This window comes from Chrysochloris asiatica, unplaced genomic scaffold (assembly GCF_000296735.1).
Source record: "Chrysochloris asiatica unplaced genomic scaffold, ChrAsi1.0 scaffold00048, whole genome shotgun sequence".
NCBI classification, from domain to species: Eukaryota; Metazoa; Chordata; class Mammalia; order Afrosoricida; family Chrysochloridae; genus Chrysochloris; species Chrysochloris asiatica.
Window position 1 is genome coordinate 5781080 of NW_006408566.1, and position 20921 is coordinate 5802000.

General features: G+C 40.2%; 1 protein-coding gene across 2 annotated transcripts in view; it reads right to left on the bottom strand.

Annotated features, from left to right (window-relative positions):
• IL12RB2 (interleukin 12 receptor, beta 2) overlaps nt 1-20921 on the bottom strand; it is a 123799-nt gene that overhangs the window by 22541 nt on the left and 80337 nt on the right. The window contains exons 9-11 of one of the 2 annotated variants that reach the window (XM_006862430.1): nt 16653-16853; nt 11077-11175; nt 10799-10957 (exon numbers count right to left, since the gene is read on the bottom strand). In XM_006862430.1, the coding sequence (XP_006862492.1) occupies nt 10799-10957; nt 11077-11175; nt 16653-16853 (459 nt within the window). The remainder of the gene's footprint in view (nt 1-10798; nt 10958-11076; nt 11176-16652; nt 16854-20921) is intronic. The other variant, XM_006862431.1, reaches the window with a different exon arrangement.

Below are 20921 nucleotides of genomic sequence, written 5' to 3' on the forward strand. Positions count from 1 at the left end.
TATTGGTTCTTGCCTGGATTTTGGTGTTTTATTATAGAATGTGATTGTAGCTTGACTATATGGCAGCAGTTGCTATCTCTTCTTGGGTAATATAGGGAGAGAAAGAGTCCCTCAAAGGTGGAAGGGAGAGCATAAAACAGCAAAACAGCAGCAGAAAATTAAAAACAAACAAACAAACAAGAAAATACAAAACAAAACAAAAGCACGAAAATAACAGCACCACCAACAAAGAATCCTAGACTAGATAATGTAGACTATAATCACAGAAAAGGGAGAAGAGGGAGAAAAGAAGAAGAAGAAAAAAATGTGTAACCTAATATGAGTATGACTTTAATGTCCAATTTCAGCTTCTTGCCTTCAAAGATGTCTGATAGATTCAAGATGCCACTGTTAGTTGTTATGCTATACCTTGGGATTTAGTTTAATTTTCAGCCTGTTTTGTTTTTAAACTCACTTTCCCTCTCCAAACCCTTTGTTCTGGCTTTTTCTGTATTAAAACAAAACAAAACAAAACAGTTCAAGGCTCTTGTGTTGAGAGTATTTGTGTGCATGCGTGGCAGAAGAACCCACCAGTGGTGAAGGTCGGGGGTTTCCACTCACTCAGGCACACCCTCTAGTCACAAGAATGGAGGTGCGCAAACAGTGGGGAGCGGGCAATGAACATATACTAAAAAAATGGAAATCAGAACAAAACAAAATCGACAGTGTATTGTCCATCTTTGCTCCTAGGTTCCTGCAGCATTATTCCGTGGTGTGTCTGCTCCCCTGCTTGTCTTGCCATTTGTTCTCACCCAAGTTGTTGGCTCTGGGCCACCGAGCCCAACAGATTCAAAAGTATGTGATTTCTAACTTCCACTTCAAGTTCCACTAGCTATAAGCCTTCAAACTTTTAAAATATTCCTACCTATGTGGTTCCGAGCCTTGGAGCTCTGCCCTGAATCTGCTTTGCCTGGTATTCTGTGGTATTGCTGATGGTGAACCTCACTGCACCTCCACTCTAGCCACCATCAAGCCCTGCCTCCACTCCTCATTCTTTTGTACTTCAAATGTCAATAGACCCTGCTGTTGTTAAGTGCCACTGCGTTGGTTCTGAGGCATAGCAACCCTAGTATAGGGTTTCCAAGGAGCAGCTGGTGAGCTTGAACCACCTACCTTGTGGTTCAAATTGACCTTGCAGTCCATCACATTAACCCTCAATGCCACATCAGGACTCCAGACACTTTTATTTATGGAAGCCCCACTTCACAGCACATCAGATAAATTAAATATAATTTTTTTCTCTGGCAAAATGTTTTGGAGAGACCCTGGTAGCACAGTGGTTAAGTGGTTGGCTACTAACTGAAAGGTCATCAGTTCCAACCCACCTGCTGCTTTGTGGAAGAAAAAGATGTTTCATTTCATAAAGATTTACAACATTGGGAACCCTCTGAAGCAGTTCTCCTCAACCCTGTGTGTCATTATGAGTCAGAACCAACTCCACAGCACTAGGTATTTATTCTATAGTCTGTATTCTGCTGGTTTCAAACTCTGAAAAGTTTTTATCATTTTGCTTTTGAAATTATGGCACTCTAGTTCATTTTTATTTCCTATGATTATTTTTTCATGCATTTATCAGGTATTTTTGAAAATTCTTGGAAGAGGGGTGAAATGTAGAAACTTTTTTCATGGTAGTGAAAATTCTTAACACAGCTAACTTTAGCAATAAATGAAGGTGACATTTAAGTAACATTAATTCTGAGTTTGCACAGTGTGTGTGTGTTGATTTAGGGTACTGAGATTAGAGGGCTTAATATGATGGATCTGCCTCAACTGAAATAAAGTCATTAAGAATTAGAGCAGTGGTACTTCGATTCGATTCATTTTGGCAGACTAAACCAAGTTCCTTAGGCTTGTGACACCCCTGAAGTTTCTCAGCATGAAAGATACGCTTTTCTTTTCTTTTTTCTTTTCAGCAATGTGTTGTAACTGTTTCTAGGAAGAAACATGAGTGATGGTTGTTGCTATGTGCCATTGAGTCCATCCTGACTCTACTGCTGTTGTTATTAAATGCTGTCAAGTTGGTTCCAACTCATAGTGACTCTGTATAGGGTTTCTGAGGAGTGGCTGCTGGGTTGAATTGCCAACCTTGTGTTTAACAGTCCAGTGAGTGGTGGTGGTGGTGGTTATGTGCCGTGGAGTTGGTTCCAACTCATAGTGACTCTGTATAGGGTTTCTGAGGAGTGGCTGCTGGGTTGAATTGCCAACCTTGTGTTTAACAGTCCAGTGAGTGGTGGTGGTGGTGGTTATGTGCCGTGGAGTTGGTTCCAACTCATAGTGACCCTGTACAGGATTTCTGAGGCTGTAAATCTTTACTGGAGCAGAAAACCTCATCTTTCTCCTGCAGAGCCGCTGGTAGTTTTGAACTGCTGACCTTGTGGTTAGCAGCCCAACTCGTAAACACTACACTACCAGAGCTCCTTAGTGAGTGATGGTAGCATTTAGTAAATAAGCAAACTTCTCCTCTAGTGATCTGCTGGTTATGGGTTTTGGAGTGATATCTCCAAATCCAGCAAGGACAGTCAAATCAAGGCCAGAACCTTGTTAGACTTGCTGCTGAGCTGGGGATGAAAGAAAAAATAAGAGCTTAGCAGTTTGTGCCTGATCATTGTACACTGGCTGACAAACCCCAGGGAAAATTGGATGATGAACCTGTTTTCTGAATGCATGAAATGATATTCACAAACACATACTAAGCACCTACTCTGGGCAAGGCACTCTGTATACAAAAGCACAGGATTTGCGTCAAATAGTTCACGATCACAGGGATCTTACATGGTCTGTCTCAATTTACTCCCTGATAAACAATGAGATGGGAGTCCCGGTGTGGCACTGTGGGTTAATGTGCTGGACTATACTGTTGCTTTGAACCTCAAGGTTGGTGGTTCAAGCTCAACAGCTGCTCCTTGGAAACCCTATACAGGATCACTATGGGTAGGAACTGACTCAACAGCACTCAACAACAACAACAAGCAACGAGATGGACCCCATTTACATTATCTCCACTCTATCAAAAGGGGCTGAGGCCTGAGCAGATTGTGAGCATCTGAGCAATTTCTACATTTTACATCCTGTTGAAAAAAGTATCTTGCACAAAGTTCCCAAGTCTATTCTGTTGTTTTTAGGGGCCATTGAGTTGGTTCCAACTCATAGTAATCCTATGAACAAAAGAAGAAAACAATGCCTGGTCCTGGGCTGTCCTCGGAATTGCTGTTACATTTGAGCTCATTGTTTCTGTCACTGTGTCAACCCACTTATTGCGGGATCTTCCTCTTTTTCCACTGACCTTTGCCAAGATGTCCTCCTCCAGGGATTGGTCCCTGCTGACAACATGTCTAAAGTAGAAGAGACGAAGCCTTGCTACCCTCCCTTCTATAAGGAGCATTTTGGCTGCACTTTTTCCAAGACAGTTTTGTTTGTTCGTCTCGCAGTCCATCGTACTTTCAATATTCTTCTACAACACCGTTAACTCAAATGCTTCAATTCTTTTATGGTCTTCCTTATTCATTGTTCAGTTTTCACATGCAAATGAGGTGATTGAAAATACCTTGGCTTGGGTCAGACACACCTTAGTCCTCCAAGAGACGTCTTCACTTTTTAACACTTTAAAGTCTTGCAGCAGATTTGCCTAATGGAATATGATTTCTCGACTACTGTTTCCATAAGTGTAGACTGTGGATCCAAACAAAATAGTCTTTATTTTGGCAACTTCAATCTTTTCTCCATTTAACAAACTGTTATTTATTGGACCAGCTGTGAGGAGTTTTGTCTTCTTTACATTGTGGTGCAATCCATACTGAAAACTGTAGTCTTTAATTTTCATCAGAAAGTACTTAAAGTCCCCTTTGCTTCCTACAAGCAAGGTTGTGTCATCTGCAGATGGCAGGTTGCTAATAATGCTTCCACCAATCCTGATACCAATTTCTTCATATAATCTAGCTGCTTGGATTATTTGCTCATCATACAGATTGAATTGTTGTTGTTGTTAGGTGCCATCGAGTCAGTACCGACTCATTGCGACCCTATATACAACAGAACGAAACACTGATCAATCCTGGGCCAACCTCACAATTGTTGCCACGGTTGAACCAAATGATGCTGCCACTTTAACAATCCATCTCATTGGGGGTCTTCCCTTTTTTCTCTGACCCTCCACCTTACCAAACATGATATCCTCCAGCAACTGGTCCCTCCTGACAATATGTCTGAAGTATGAGAGACAAAGTTTGGTCATCCTGGCCTCCAAGGAGCACTCTGGCTGCATTTCTTCAAACACAGATCTGTTGGTTCTTTTGGCAGCCCATGGCACTTTCAATATTTTCCTCCAACACCATAACTCAAAGGCATCAAGTCTTCTACCGTCTGCCTTATTAACTGTCCAGCTTTCGCATGCATATGAAGTTATGGAAAATACCATGGCTTGAGTCAGGCGCACCTCAGTCCTCAAGCTGACATCTTTGTTCTTCAACACTTTAAAAAGGTCTCGTGCAGCAGATTTGCCCAATGCAATACATCATTTGATTTCTTAACTGCTGCTTCCATGAGTGTTAATAGTTGATACAAGAAGAAGTATTGAATAAGTATGGTAAAAGGGTACAATGCTGATGCACATCTTTCCTGATTTTAAACCATTCAGTATCCCCCTTGTTCTGTTCTAATGACTGCCTTTTTTTCTATGTATAGGTTCCTCATAAGCACAATGCAGTGTTCTGGAATATCCATTCTTTGCAGTTTTATCCGTAGTTTGTTAAGATCTATACAGTTGAATCCTACTCTAGAGTAATGAAATTGCTTTCACAGACTTAAGCTATGTTATTTAGCAAATAATAATAATAAATAAAGAACCCAACAACAACAACAAAACAAAATCCCTTTACTTTTCAAGTAATTTCTAAAATTAATAAATTAATTTTAGAAAGACCTCCTGATTATCTCGAGTCCTGGTGTGACACCACTTATTTTGCTGTAGCAAATCATCAGCAAAAAACAGGGAATCAACTGTCCAACTGTATCTGGGCATCCTTAACTGTGTGAGTAAAATGGAACTTTGGAACAGGTAAGGATCTGTCGGGTTTTGCTGGGCTGAAAGAGTTTCTATACACATATACACACGCAGGTATATCTAAAAACCAAGAATAAAAACTCTGTGATAGTGTCATTCTATTTGGCTACACAGGGTGAGCTGAGTAATGAGAGAAAGAAATCTAACAGGAAAAACTGGTCCTGCTGCCTCCATCTAGACTTTGATCTCCAGCAGAGATGAAGAGGGCCATGCAATCCTTGTCAGTCTGAAACCTTAGGCTCAGGATGGTTATGTGAAAAGGGCACCCGTTTAAGAAGTCTAGTGGTATCAGGAAAAATAGCCGCATTGTTACTGGGAATGAGTTCTTACTTAACAATCTCCATTCAAAACCAAATCCAAATAGAAAACCAGCAGCCATCATGGTGACCCCACAGGTGTCAGAGTAGAACTATGCTCCAGAGGGTTTCCAAGTGGCTGATTTTGGGGGAAGTAGATCAGCAGGCCTTTCTTCCAAGGTGTCTCTGAACCGCCAATCATTCAGCTATCAGCAGAGCAGGCTAACCATTTGCACCGCCCAGGGATTTCCTAATGTTCATCCATTTGCTATTAAAAAAATACAGTGTTAATTGAGCAGCTACCATGTGCCTGCCTCTATTATAGGTACAGGAGAGACAATGGTGAGCACAACTAGCCTGGCTTCTGCCCTCATGATGTTTAGAATCTGTTGGAGAAGACAGCCAAGTAATAACAGAGTACTCTCAGAGGAATGGCTGAGCATCAGACTCACCCGTAGGCCTATAAATGGCAGATGTCTAGCTGTTGCTGTTATTGGATTCCAACTCACGATGACCCCATGTATGCAGAGTAGAAGTGCTCCAAAGACTTTTCTAAGCTGTGACCTTTAGAAGCAGATCAACAGGGCCTCTGGGTGGACTCAAACCGCTAACTTTTGGGCTAGGAGTCGGCCACTTAACTGTGCCATCCAGGGACTACTTGATGCCTGGGCTTCCCAGTTTTACATTTCTCCTCTCTTGACCAGGCAGGGCTTTGTTGTTGTTAAGAACTGTTGAGTTGGGTTCACTCATAGAAACCCTGCATAGGGTTTCTGAGGAGTAGCTGATGGATTTGGACCACCAAGCTGAGGCTTGCAGTCCAAGGCTTATCCTAGAACACCACAGCAGGATTAATGCCCTTCTTTTCTGCATGCACCATTAGTATTGCTGCCAGCTTTTCCATACAGACTAGTGAGTTGGGGCCCCTTCCTCTTAGAAGCACCATCCTCCTGTTTCTGTTGTGTGCCACTCCCTCCTGGAATCTTTTTCCCTCATCCTCCACCTACTGTCCCTGCCACTCCCTAGGCACTGCCCTGTGAAATCATTGATGACTCCTGGCTTCCAAATGAAATGGGTAGTTGTCAGTTCCTGATGATAGCAATTCTGTCATGTGTGTGTATTTCTCCATCTCTATCACTAGACTATGAGCTCTATGAAGATTGGGAATGGGACTTATCATCAGTAAATGCTAACTGATTTAACAGAAATTCAACCTAATTTACTTTAAAATAGGACTTTGGATCTGCACTCTCCCCCTCTCCTTTTAACCTATTTAAAAATATCCTTACGTGGGTTTTACATGATTTGAATTCATGGCAAAATAAAGTAGGTTCTTTCTTTAGCATCAACAGAAGCAGCTGGCCATGATGATCTTTCTGGTGGCAAACAGGCATCTCTGTTTAAAATGCAGAAATGGAGATTATTTTGGAGGGAGTCAATGTTACATGTAGAATTCCAAAAGGCCCAAGAAGAGGTCTCAATTCGCTCATCTTTTTTTAAGGAAAGGCTAGGAGTAAAGAGTTAGGGTTAAGATTGTGACCAGGTCTGAGGTTTCATGAAGTGTCATGGGTATGATCAGGGGTAGAGGTAGAGGTAGCAGTTGAGCTAAGGCTCGTCTACTTTTAGGATTACAATTAGGTTTATTTTCATTTATTTTTTTTTGAAATCTTCTTGAATTTCTCTTCATTTAGATGTTTTGTAACTACACTAGTTCCTCTTTTAATTATTATTGTTGTTGTTAAGTGCCGTCGAGTCAGTTCAGACCCATGGCGACCCTGTGTAGGGTTTCCGAGGAGAGGCTGGTGAGCTTGAACTGCCGACTTTGCAGTTCAAACTGGTTTTGCAGTCCAGTGCATTAACCCACAGAGCCACCCCAGGGAGTTTTAATTGTCATTGTAACTAATAACTCTGTTTCCCTATTTTTAGTCTTATAGTACTTCTTTGTTGTTGTTGCTAAGTGCCATTGAGTCAGTTCCGACTCATAGCTCCCTGTATAGGAATTCCAAGAAGCCACTGGTGGGTTTGAACCGCAGACCTTGTGGTTCAAACTGATCATATGGTTCAGTGCTTATCCTATAGTGCTGTACCAGGAAGTACTTCTATATCTGGGTTGAGTTATTTATAATATTGTCACGTATGTTAATCTCGGGTTGTTTTCTACTGTTGTTGCTTCTCTATCCAAAGAACTCTCTTTAGTATTTCTAGTAAAGTTAGTCTGGTTTATCTAGAAATGTCTTAATTTCACTAGTGTATTTGAGAGACAACTTTGTTGGATATATGATTCTTGTTTGGTAATTGTTTTTTTCTTTCAGAGTTTTATATATGTCATCCCATTGTCTTCTTGCCAGCATGGTTTCTGCTGAGAAATCAGAGTTTGTCTTATTAGTTCTCCTTTGTAGGTAACCTTTCAATCTTCCTGAGCTGCTCTCTGGATTCTTTCCTTGTCTTTGGTTTTGGAGAGTTTGATTATAATATGTTTTGGTAATGTTCTTTTGAGGTCTATTCTGTTTGGAGTTGGTTCAGCATCTTGAATGCATATTTTCTCATCTTTCATGATGTTAAAGGAGACATCTCTTAAATTACATTTCAGAACTAACATACTCTGACAAGCCCTGTGGGAAGTAGTTCTCCTCAATGAAATAACCTCTTCATCAATGTGGTCTAGTTAGACACGTGACTATAAGGCCTTTAAATAGAATACTAAGGAGCTGTTAAAAAATAAACAGGCAAATCCAATATGGACTGATGTGGAAAGATTTCTAGTCTATACTGTTGGGAAATAAAAGCAAGGTACAGATCAGAATATAGACTAAGAACCCAAATATATGTCTTAATCGGTAGCATTCTTTCTTTTGGTAGCCCACGGTACTTTCAATATTCTCCAACACCATAACTCAAAAGCATCAATTCTTCTGTGGTCTTCCTTATACACTGGCCAGCTTTCACATGTATATGAGGTTATTGAAAATACCATGGCTTGGGTCAGGCGCACCTTAGTCCTCAAGCTGATGTCTTTGCTCTTAAACACTTTAAAAAGGTCTTGTGCAGCAAGTGCCACAAGAACAAACAGATCTGTGTTGGAAGAAGTGCAGCCAGAGTGCTTCTTGGAGGCCAGGATGGCCAAACTTCATCTCAACATACTTTGGACATGTTGTCAGGAGGGACAAGTCACTGGAGAAGGATATCATATTTGGTAAGGTGGAGGGTCAGCGAAAAAGAGGAAGACCCCCAGCGAGATGGATTGGGATCAATGGGCTCAAGCATGGCAACAATTGTGAGGTTGGTCCAGGATCAGGCAGTGTTTCATTCTGTTGTGCATAGGGTTGCTATGAGTTGGTACCGACTCAATGGCACCTAACAACAACAACAATTCAGTATTATTATTGTTATTGTTGTTTCCTGGAATAACATCTGTAGAACTGCTAACAGTAGTTAGCTGTTAGGGGAGAGTGGGTCTACGAATGGAGGAAGGAAGACTTTTCATTATTGTGGTGTAGTGAATTAATATGCCTATTCTAGCCTTAATCTTTGTAACTCCCACCAAATGACTCTTTTTTTGATGGATATGAAGGTGGGAGAAGATATTGACAGGATGACATGATTCAGCTGTAGATGCTGAATCACTGCAAAAGATGTAGTTCACTGCAATTGTGAACACTTGGAACTCTAACATGGGTATAAAATGAGCCATCTCAGAGGCAGGAGGTAGGAATGTCACTACCATAAAAGAAAAAGATCTGCAAGTGGAGCACGTCATTTGGACCCCAAGATCCTTGCATACTGATCTTCCTCAACCCAGGGACAGAAAACTGTGACACCAGAGGAGTGGTAGAGATGCAGCAGCAACAGAACCAAGAACCAGAGCGTGAGACAGAAGAGTGGGCTCCAGGCCCATGGAGCAAGTAAAACTGAGTGACTGAGCAGGAAACTTGCTTGTAGAGTGAGGTGCCTCCAGGTTCTTAAGTTGGGGAGCTAAGTTTGCTGACCCATGGAGCCAGAGCCGAGTGTTTTCAGACTGAGGCTTATGGTGGAGTGGTGTGTCCTGTGGGCATTTATCAGCAGCTTGACTGAAACAACTGTGCCCTGAGCATTTTATGATTCTGCATTTTAACCTGTTAACTTCTCTAATAAACCCAACTCTGAATATGGTGTCTGAGTTCTTCTGTATGGCTGTTGTGATGAATTATCAAATCCAGTTGGGAGGAATGGTTAGTGCTTCATTATCATATTTTTACAATTATATAAACTTCTGAACTATTTAAAAGTTTTTAGCATGTGCAAGTATAATTTCTATAAAATCTCCAGGTAAAAATCCTCCTGGCAGGCAGCTCTCAGCATCTGCATCTCCAAGTGGCTCTGCGATCTGTTTCTTGAACTTAATAACCTTTACAAAGGAATAAAAATAATATGTTTTTAAAATGTAAATGCCCCTAGAGAGAATGTCAGCTGTTTAAAGAGAAGGCTACACTAGGAAGGGGGAGAAGGCAGATAAAGCTCTGAATCAATCAACGATGGAATATTAAATCTGACAAGTGACTTGAGGCTGCTACATGAATGAGTGTTTCATGAAATTATTCGAGATAATGCTCCAGCCAAAATTTATTTTCATTGTTTTACTCTTAGTCATAAAGTAATTATGGGTCATAAGGAGTGTTGCATTTAAGTTGTGTTGTATTTGATCATTTTGGGAAGAAAATAATATGATAAGATGGTAGTTACAAATGTGAAGGTTTGAAAGTTCTCCAAATGCATCTTCATGATTCATATCGTAATGAAGTGCTTTTGTTGTTGTCTGAGACACCGTCTCCCTTTTTAACTGTGCAACTTGAAAGCCTCGTTCAGGTTTTTCACTTATGTATCCATAGCAATTTGTTTGGCATGTATTCAGTAGCTCTGTATGTGTGTCTGTTTGCTGTTTGCTGCCAATGAGATGGTCTCTGGGTCAGTGGAAGGACATGCTGCCTGGTACAATGTCCTCCCCATGATGAGTTGTGGCCCTGACTCTCATGATCCATAGCGTTTTCAAGGGCTGATTTTCCAGAAGTAAATCACCAGGCCTGTCTTCCTAATCATCTTATTCTGGAAGCTCTGCTAAAACCTCATAGTAACAAGTTCAACATCATAGTAACAATCCCTCATGAAAGATGGGCGATGGCTCCAAATTTGGTACATTGGCAGGGAATCGAACTCAGGTCTGAAATCTACCACTGAATCAACAAAACTTCCTGGTGTGTGTGTCTGGATTTCTTTTATCCTTGTATTTGTTACCCTTTTAATCTCACAGATACAGAGCATTGCCTACTAAGCTCTAGGTACAGTGCTAGCACATGTGTATCTACACATGCGTTTGTGTGTTTCCTAACATCTAAGCAAGAAAGGTCCTGCTGCATTCGGTTCTCACACATACTATGGGACCCAGGTTGGGCATCCGAGTTCTGTTCCTTCCAGTAGATCTTGTAATACAGGATGCAGCCCATTTGTTCCTGGGCTGGAATTCTGTTCCATGAAATTAAGACACCTCCCTTTCCCTCTGTGATGGTATTAATGTGGGGGCCATTCAGGGGTGCTGTGAAGTAGAACACAGGAAGCTTTTATCACCATACAAATCCAGAACATTAAACTAAAAGCAAAATTTGGTAACAAACAAAAGCCAACACCTTTTATTTTTTTTAAAGCAAGACTCACCTTTGTCCTTAGCATTTCCCCGAACGGAGCTGCATCCTGACTGGTACCCTGCCAGTGCATATACATGGATTTCATAGCAGATATAGGGTTTTATGTTCTCTGCAAGAAAAGGAACTTGTTTTCATAACAGATGTGGTATTATTAGTGAGTCAGGAAAGGCAGCCATCTCTCTGGTATAGAGACCTGGACCTGTTTCTTGCCTCTCCTTCATTTGGACACTCTTCCATCTGGACCAAGGATGACCGAAATTACAAATTCTTAATCTCATTTACCATGGTATTGACTTCTGGAAGTCATTGCTGCCAACCCTCAAGTAAGATGTAGAAAAGCAAAACAAACCTGCTTCTGATATAAATAAACAAGGTCATTGTAATTGAGGAAACAAAACATATTCAAGTTTCAACAGGGATTTCAAAATAACCATGCAGACATGTGCACACTTCAAAAACAAAATTTGCCTTCAAGGAAAAAAAAAATCTTGAAAATCTTTGACTTTTACTGGTAAATCATTTGCTATTTACAGAAAAGTTAGGTTGTGGTGTTACAGGCATACAACCTGAACACTTCTCATAATTCCAAAGATGCTCATTGGGGACTGAACAGTGCAACATCAAATGACACCATGGGCAGGACTAACCAGGGCATGCTCACCACAACCGACTCTTGGTTTCCACCCTGTTCTCCTCCCATCCACCCCCTTACACATTCCAGTTAGAGCTCAGGTGCTGTGCAGCCTGACAGTTCTGGAAGGTACCTGGGAGAACTCTGAGAGAGAATGCATTAGACTATCTCATAGACATTGCTTATTTTCTTTTTGATAGACTGTTCTAGTTTTCTAAGAGCCACACTACAGTTTTCTTTTGTCAGGCAAGTGACTCTCCCCTGATAAAGCTCCATATTTCCACGAATCTCAGATTTCTACTTTCTCTTGTAGATACTGCCCATGGGACATCTTTATATTTCCAAATGAGAATTTAAAGGAAAAAGAGAGATGAGAAATAACTCTTATTAGGTAACTATCGTATCATTTAATCAACTCACAATATTGTTTAATGCCCCATCAGTAGGTCTGTCTGGTAGACTTGATCAGGGTTATTTATTTTCTGAGAAGAGGGATTGGATGTCGCAGAGTAATTACTAAATCATGTGTGCTTTCTATGAAAATCGATGATTCCTTAAATATTCCAACTGGTAAACAGTACATAAAGCTCAGAGGTGTAGCAAGTACTGACAGAAGAGACCATGATGAGGCCATAGTTCAGTGATGAGTCTGCCAGATCCAATAGATGTTCATGGACCAAGTGAGAGGAGCTAAGGACACCGTCAGCTTAGTCCCGTAATCCAAAGATTCCTTGTGGGTGATATCCAGACCAAGAAACCCAAAGGAAAATACAGACTATGGAATTTCATTTCACTGTAAGCTGGCTAGTGAGTAGCTGTTTGGTTCTAGTACCTGCTACTCTACTTAGTCTTTGAAGCGGCCAGACAGCCACTGTGCCTTTTCAAGGCCTGGGAGTCCCAGAGGAGCTCATTAGGCAAATGGTTTCATTGCATTTTGCCAGGCAAAATATGAGTTTCAACACAGACTGCCTGGAAAGTGCAGTTTCAGGCCTTTAGGCTTCTTCTTGTGATGGGCCCACCCATCTTGCAGGAGCTAAGGCAACCTGATTTCTGCTACTCCCTTGCATATAGATACTTTGCCCCAAGCAAACACACTGCCTGTCTCCTACATCGAGTTTAGGAATCATCTCTTAAGAGGTTTTTCTGGGGAAAAAAAAAAAAAAGCTAATGAGAGAAGGGAAACATGAAATGATAAACAAGGAGAAGTAATCATAATGAATGGAGTCCTGGTGAGGTGCTGTGGGATAAGCACTGGACTGCTAACCCTAAGATTGGTGGTTGAAAACCACCAGCCACTCCTCAGAAAACACTATACATGGCTGCTATGAGTCGGAACCACTCAATAGCACTTAACAACAACAATCATAAAGGGTGCCCCAGCGGTATAAATCAGTTGTCAGTTTAAACCCACCCTTGGGCTCCATGTGAGAAAGGTGGTCTGCTTTCATAAAGATTACAGTCAAGAAAACCCTATGGAGCAGTTCCGCTCCATCACACAAGGGGTCACTATGAGTCAAAATTGACCCAATAGTAACTCACTACAACAATGAACAGACAAGGGGGCTTCATAAAGTTCACTGAAAAATTCCATTATCTTTTCATTCCATTTTCCCACAAACTGTTTAAAGCCCCATCATAGAGGAAAAAGGATAGGAGCTCACACAAGAGGGATAAAACTTGTGTACACATTGAGGAAGGCTTTCCAGGTACCTTAATGTTTGCATGTTCTTAAGAGGAGTGGCTCTGTCTGGTCAGAACTGTTCTCACCCGGACAGAACAGAACTTCCTTTAGCATGGGTCCAAATAATAAAACCCAGGAATCTGGCCCTGCTCCAAGACACCCAACTCTGCCCCAGATGCTAGGGAACTGGTGAAGTTCCAATGACAATAAATCCATTCACTGACGGCAGAGGACCATTTAGAATACTTGACAACATGTGAATAGCCTGATATATTTTTTTTAGTTTTTATTTTTATAATTTAACATCAAATAAACAACTAACCAAGTGTTTTCAAACATGGAAACAGCTTTAATTTAAACGTATTTTCAACAGTACTATAATGTTTTAAGGAGCAAAGATGTCACTTTGAAGACTAAGGTGTGCCTGCCCCAAGCCATTGTATTTTTCAGTTGCCTCATATGCATGTGATAGCTGGACACTGAATAAGGAAGACTGGAAAAAAATTCAGGCATTTGAACTATGGTGTTGGCAAACAATATTGAAACTATCATGGACTGCTAAAGGAACAGATAAGTCTATCTAGGAAGGAGTCCTGGTGTGGCATTATGGGTTAATGTGCCAGACTGCAAAGCCATTTGAACTGCAAGGCCAGTGGTTCAATCTCACCAGCTGCTCTTCAGAAACCCTATACAGGATTGCTAATGGTCAGAACTGACTCAACGGCACTTAACAACAACAAGGAAGAAGTACAGCCAGAATGTTCCTTAGAAGCAAAGAAGATCAGACTTCATCTCATGTACTTTGGACATATTGTCAAGAGGACCAGTACCTGGAAAGGACTTGGTAAAGGAGAGGGTCATTGAAAATGAGAAAGTCTCCCGATGAGACTTCTTTCAGTGGCTCAAACATAACAATGCTAGTGAGGATGGCACAGGACTGGGCAGTGTTTCATTCTATGAAGCATAGGGTTGATAAGAGTCAAAGCTGACTCAACACCTAACAACAACAAAGTTCAAAATAACATTTTATTTTCCTAAGTATGTTAAGGAGCCCTGGTGTGGCACTGTAGGTTAATGTGTTGAACTGCAAGGTCGGTTTGAACCGCAAGGTTGGTGGCTCAAACTCACCAGGCACTCCTTAAAAACCCTACACAGGGTAGCTATGAGTTGGAACAGACTCCATGGCACTTAGCAACAACAACAAGAAGTACGTTTAACATTCTCTTGCCATCTATTTTGTGATATTTGTGTAGAAAATTACAGATGTCAGTTTGTCGTACTGTGGTGGCTTGCAAGTTGTTCTTATGCTGGAATGGTATTTTAAATACCAGCAGGGTCACCCATGATGAACAAGTTTCAGCAGAGCTTCCAGACTAAAATGGACTAGGAAGAAGAAGAGGCAGACTACGTCTGAATGTTTAGCCACTGAGAACTTGATGAACAGCAGCACAACACTGTCAGGTACGGTATCAGAAGAAGAGCGTCTCAAATTGGAAGTCACTCAAAATATGACTCTTGGTAGAGCTGCCTCCTCAAACTAGAGGTGATCATAATATTGTGAATGGAGTAAAACTTTTGGAACCTTCATTTGCTGATGAAGCACAACTCAAAATGAGAAGAAATAGCTGTGAGCATCCATCAATAATCAGAACATGGAATGTAAGAAGTATGAATCTAGGAAAATTGGAAGCTGTCAAAAATGAAATGAAACACACAAAGACTGATATCCTAGGCATTAGTGAGCTGAAATGGACTAGTACTGGCAATGTGAACTGACCAGAAGAACCTTGAAAACCCTAAGGAGCAGTTCCACTCTACACATTTGTGGTTACCATGGGATGGAAGCTATTCAACAGCCACTAATAACAACATGGGTAGGAGAGTAGGGGGAAAGGGAGAATTTTTGTTTCGGGAGTATTAAGTTTATGTTACTGGTGGGTGACTGATTTGAAAAAGGATAAGAATAATGTTCCACAACTAGAAAGAAAGTAATCGATGTCACTGAATTGTACGTGTAGAAATCATTGAAACAAGGTATTTTTTGTGTTATGTATATTTTTATCACAATTAAAAAGGTAACACAACCCACTATAAATCTGAGAAGACTACAAAAGGGTGGGATCGTGTATTATCATGCTTTGTGCTCTGTTTGCTAAATTTGTGCAAGTCTTGTCTCCTTACTCATAGGCTTTATGGATCCTCATTGACAGGTGTAATAGTTGCCATGGTGTTATGAAAATATGGGAATTGAGCTTGAGAATCTACTCAATTCTTAGCTCTGTTTCATATAATAATAATAACAGATACATTTATTGAGCACTTCAAATGTGCCAGTCACTGTTCAAAGCATTTTTCATGCATTAATTATTTTAGTCTTCACAATAACACAGCGAAGGAGGCCATATAATTATCCCCATCTTATAGGTAAGGAAACTGAGACAAAGCAAAGTTATTTGCCCTAGATCGTACAATTAGTAAGTGACAGAGCCTGGACTCAAACCCAGGTAGCTTAAACTGCCTTCTGCTAAAAAATTACATGAACAGTTCTTTTAATATATTTTTAACTACTTTCTCTCACTTGAATGTAACCATGAACAGATTAGGAAATTGAGCATCAGAGATACTAATCCTTATCAACATCATTCTGTATTTGTTATCACATAAATAAGAAGTAGAATTGGGAATGAAACTTAGAGCTCCTGGTTTCCTTATCTGCACACTAGGCATAATAACTCTTAATGTACATGGCTGTTTTGAGAAAAAAATGAGCTCCCAGATGTCAAGTGTTTATCACACTGACTGGTAACCCCTTAGCTCTCTTCTTAAACTCATTCATTTTATCGGGCACTGACTGTCCTGTAGTTGTTGTTGGGTGTCAGTGACTTAATTCTGACTCACAGCAACCCCATGTGACAGCAGAACTTACTCATGGGGTTTTCTTAGCTGTAATTATGATGGGAGCAGAGAGCCAGTCTTTCTTCCATGAAGCCAATAGGTAGATTTGAACAGCCAATCTTTTCATTAGTAGCTGAACGCTTAACCAGTGCTCTACCAGAGCTCCACTGTTCTAGGCACATGGAGTTCCCATACATACAAGAGTTGTCAGACACCCAGTTGACCTTCTGTGGCTGTAGTGTAAGGTGCTGTCTTGATGGACTTTAGGTCATCCTGCTCCCTCTTACCACTGAACCACTTGTCAGTGAGAGCAGATTCCAGCAGTTTCCCCCAACCACATGTCAATAAGAGTCCACAAGAAAAGTGAACAATTAGGTACCTGAAATCAAAGCAGACACGTTGTAGGCAGGACTCCGGAGCCAGTTCAGAGGAGGCTGTGTGTCACCACCCGTACGGGGCTCCCGCCATTCCACCACGTACTCCTGGACAACGGAGGCAGTCCTCTCTGGGGGCTCCCAAGTCACCACCATGTTATCTGCATCCTTTGAGGATACAGAGATCTGGCGAGGTGCCAACAACCCTTTATGGGGAGAAAGGAAACAAAATTGCAGTGGATAAAGATGTACAGGAAACAAAAACTGATGCCAGCAAACTTTTAAGAAGAACTGATTTTTTTTTTTGGTAAGGACTTTAAGGTCACATATTTAAATCCAACCTACTTCTCAGTTCATGGCAAACAAGTATCATCAATTTGTGTAAGAATCTTATGTAGTGATATTTTTCAAATGACTTTCCTTTTCATCTTTCAGGATGATCTTTCTAGTCCTTGTTTCCATAAGCAACTGTTCTCCAGTATATATCCTTCTAATCCAGCTTCCATTGTCTACTTATTAATAATAATAATAATAAAGACCCAAACAAGCAAAAAATAGTTTCATTGGAGGTGATCTGATTCATGGTGTCCTTATATGTGTCAGATTACAGTTACACTCCTTTGGACTTTCTTTCAGTAGCTGATTTTTCAGAAATAGCTTGTTAGACCTTTATTCCAAGGCATCTCTGAGTGGACCTGAGCTTTGAATTTTGCAGTTGGCAGCTAATCACATTAGCTACATTCACCACTTAGGAACTCCATTGTTTATTTAGTATGTTTCCTTGGAAATTAGTGTTACTTTGTGCATGTGTTTTATTTTCTTGAGACACAATTGTGAGATCAATCAAATGCTTTGTTAGCTTTATTTTCACTCAACTTTATGCTCAGGTATAGCCTCAGCCTACTATGCCTAAACCCTTCTCTTGTTCAATCTTCAAATTGGAACAATCTCCAAGTTCCTTCCAACGTTCTCTTGTGTGCCTTTGTGAGAATGTTTTAGGGACCATCAGCATGGAATTGCTTGCTTACTGAATAAATTCCCATATTATTTCACTAAATACTGCCAAGTTGCTCTAAAAAATAACTCATCAGTTGATCATCCAGCAAGAAAAACAGGAGAGTTTCTGTTTCCTCCTTGATATTTTCTAACTTTCCAATTTTTGCCACTCTGATATTTGCAATGTAGTATCTAATTCTGGTTTCATTTTCATCTTCTGTGGGGTTTATTTATTTATTTATTTATTTATTTTTTAATGAGGCTAAGCTTCCCTAGCAGTTTGGCTTTCCCCTTCTCTAAAATGCCTAGTCATACTGGTATAGGCTGACTTCACCAATTTTCTCTGCTGAGTTTCCCGTCTTCTCTCTGATTTGCAAAAATATCTTTTGTATTCTAGATATTAACAATGTCTTAGTTTTCAGAACTAAAAATATTTTATTCTAGTCAATCAGTTTTCTGAAAACTTTGATATGTTTGTAATTAGTAATTACTTTGATATGGATAAATGCATCTATGCTTTGAGCATATTGAATCTTGCATGTGGAATTCTTTCCCTTCGTGGGCTCACATAGCTTCCTAGGCACCTTTTTCCTACTAGCATTTAGTTTTGCTTTTTCACATTTATGGGAGTAATCCATAGCCATCTGAAGGGTTTTGTTGTTTCAAATGGTATTAAGAAGGGATTAAACTCTATTAATTTCTCACATCCCACAATTCGTCTGTCAGTTTGTTGTACTGTGGTGGCTTGTGAGTTGCTGTGATTCTGGAAGCTATGCCATGGATATTTTAAATACCAGCAGGGTCACCCATGATGGACAGGTTTCAGATGAACTTCCAGACGAATACAGACTAGCAAGAAGGATAGACTAACTACTTCTGAATATTTAGTCACTGAAAAACTTGTTAATAGCAGAGAAACACTGTCTAATATAGTGTAGGAAAATGAGCCCCTCAGGTTGGAAGGCACTCAAAATGTGAATGGGGAAGAGCTGCCTCCTCAAAGTAGAGTTGATTGTGATGACATGAATGGAGGAAAGCACTTGGGACCTTCATTTGCTGATGGGCATAACTCAAAATGAAGACTAACAGTTGTAAAAATTCATTGATAATCAGAATATAGTATGAAACTAGGAAAATTAGAAAATTTCAAAAGTGCAATGGAATGCATAAACATCAATATCTTAGGTATCAGTCAGCTGCAATGCACTGGTATTGACCATTTTGAATCTGACAACCACATGGTTTAATATGCCAGGAACAACAAATTGAAAAGGAATGGTGTTGCATTAATTGTCAAAAAGAACATATCCAGATCAGCCATGAGGTACAATGCTGTAAGTGATAGGATAATATCCATACACCTACAGGGAAGACTAGTTAATACTACTATTTTTCAAATTTACGTACCTACCACTAAAGCCAGTGAGGATTGAAATAGAAGAATTCTACCAACTTCTTCAATCTGAAATTAATCCAACATGCAATCAAGATGTACTGATCATTACTGGTGATTGGAATGCAAAGGTTGGGAACAAAGAGGAAGGATAAGTAGTTGGAAAATAAGGTCTTGGTGATAGAAATAATGCTGAGGATCACATGATAGAATTCTGCAAAATCAGTGATTTATTCATTTCAAATACCTTCTTTAGACATCACAGAGACGATTATACACATGGACTTCACCAGATAGAATACACAGAAATTAAAATGACTACATCTGTGGAAAGAGATGGTGGAAAATCTCCATACCATCAGCCAAAAAAAGGTCAGGGAAAGATTGCAGAACAGACGTTCAATTTCTCATATGCAAATTAAAACTGAAACTGAAGCAATTGAAAACAAGTCCATGAGACCCAAAATATGACCTTGAATATAACCCACCTGAATTTAGAGATCATCTGAAGAACAAATTTGATGTATTAGACCAAAGACCAGAAAAGTTGTGGAATGACATCAAGAACGTCATACATGAAGAAAGCAAAAAGTCATCAAGAAGACAAGAAAGAAGAAAAAGATCAAAATGGATGTCAGAAGAGACACTTAAGCTTGCTTCCCAGAGTAGAGATGCTAAAGCAAATGGAAGAAATTAGAGGAGGTACAAGAGCTGAACAGAAAATTTCAAAGGTCAGCTCAAGAAGACAAACTCAAAAATACAAAAAAAAAATGTGCAAAGATCAGAGTTAGGAAACCAAAAAAGAACACGCTCAGCATTTCTTAAGCTGGGGAACTGAAGAAAAAATTCAAAACTCAACTTTCATTATTGAAGGATTCTCTGGGCAAATTATTGAACGATGCAGAAAGCATCAAAAGAAGATGGAAAGAATACACTGAATCACTGTATCAAAAGGAAATGGTTGATGTTCAACAGTTTCAAGAGGTAGCATATGCTCAAGAGCCAATGACATTGAAGGAAGAAGTCCAAGGTGCAATGAAAGAATTGACAAAGAGCAACTGAGAATTGATGGAATAAAAATTGAAATGTTTCAAGAAAGTGAGGCAGCACTGGAGGCAGTCACTCATGTGTGCCAAGAAATTTGGAAGACAACTATCTGGGCAACTGATTGGAAGAGATCTGTATTTGTGCCTATTTCAAAGAAAGGTGACCCAACAGAATGTGGAAATCATGGGACAATCTCTTTGATATTCCATGTGAATAAAGTTTTACTAACGGTAATACAGAAATGGCTACAGTCATACATTGACAGAGAACTTCCAGAGGTTCAAGCTGGATACAGAAGAGGATGTGGAATAAGGGATATCATTGCTGATGTCTGATGGATCTTGGCTGAAAGTAGAGAACACCAGAAAGATGCTTACCTGTGCTTTCTTTATGATGAAAAGGCCTTCAATTGTGTGGTTTATGACAAGGTATAGACAACATTGTCAGGAGGGATCAGTCGCTGGAGAAGGATATCATGTTTGGTAAGGTGGAGGGTCAGAGAAAAAGAGAAAGACCCCTAACAAGTGGATTGGCCAAGTGGCAGCATCGATGTACTCAAGTGTGGCAACAGTAGTGAGGTTGGCTCAGGATCAGGCAGTGTATCATGCTGCAATGCATAAGGTTGCTATGGGTCGGTACCAACTCGATGGACAGAGGTAAATAATGATGTATGCACAGCCTTGGAACAACAGGGCTCTGGGATACAGAGATTGAAACATGGTTGGAATGGGGAAAAGGAGGGAATAATGTTAAGATGCTTGGCTGTCTTTTGAATCTTGGTTTTCCTTGCATTATATTATAAAATAGACACTGGAGGGGGAGAGAAAGGAATAGCCAG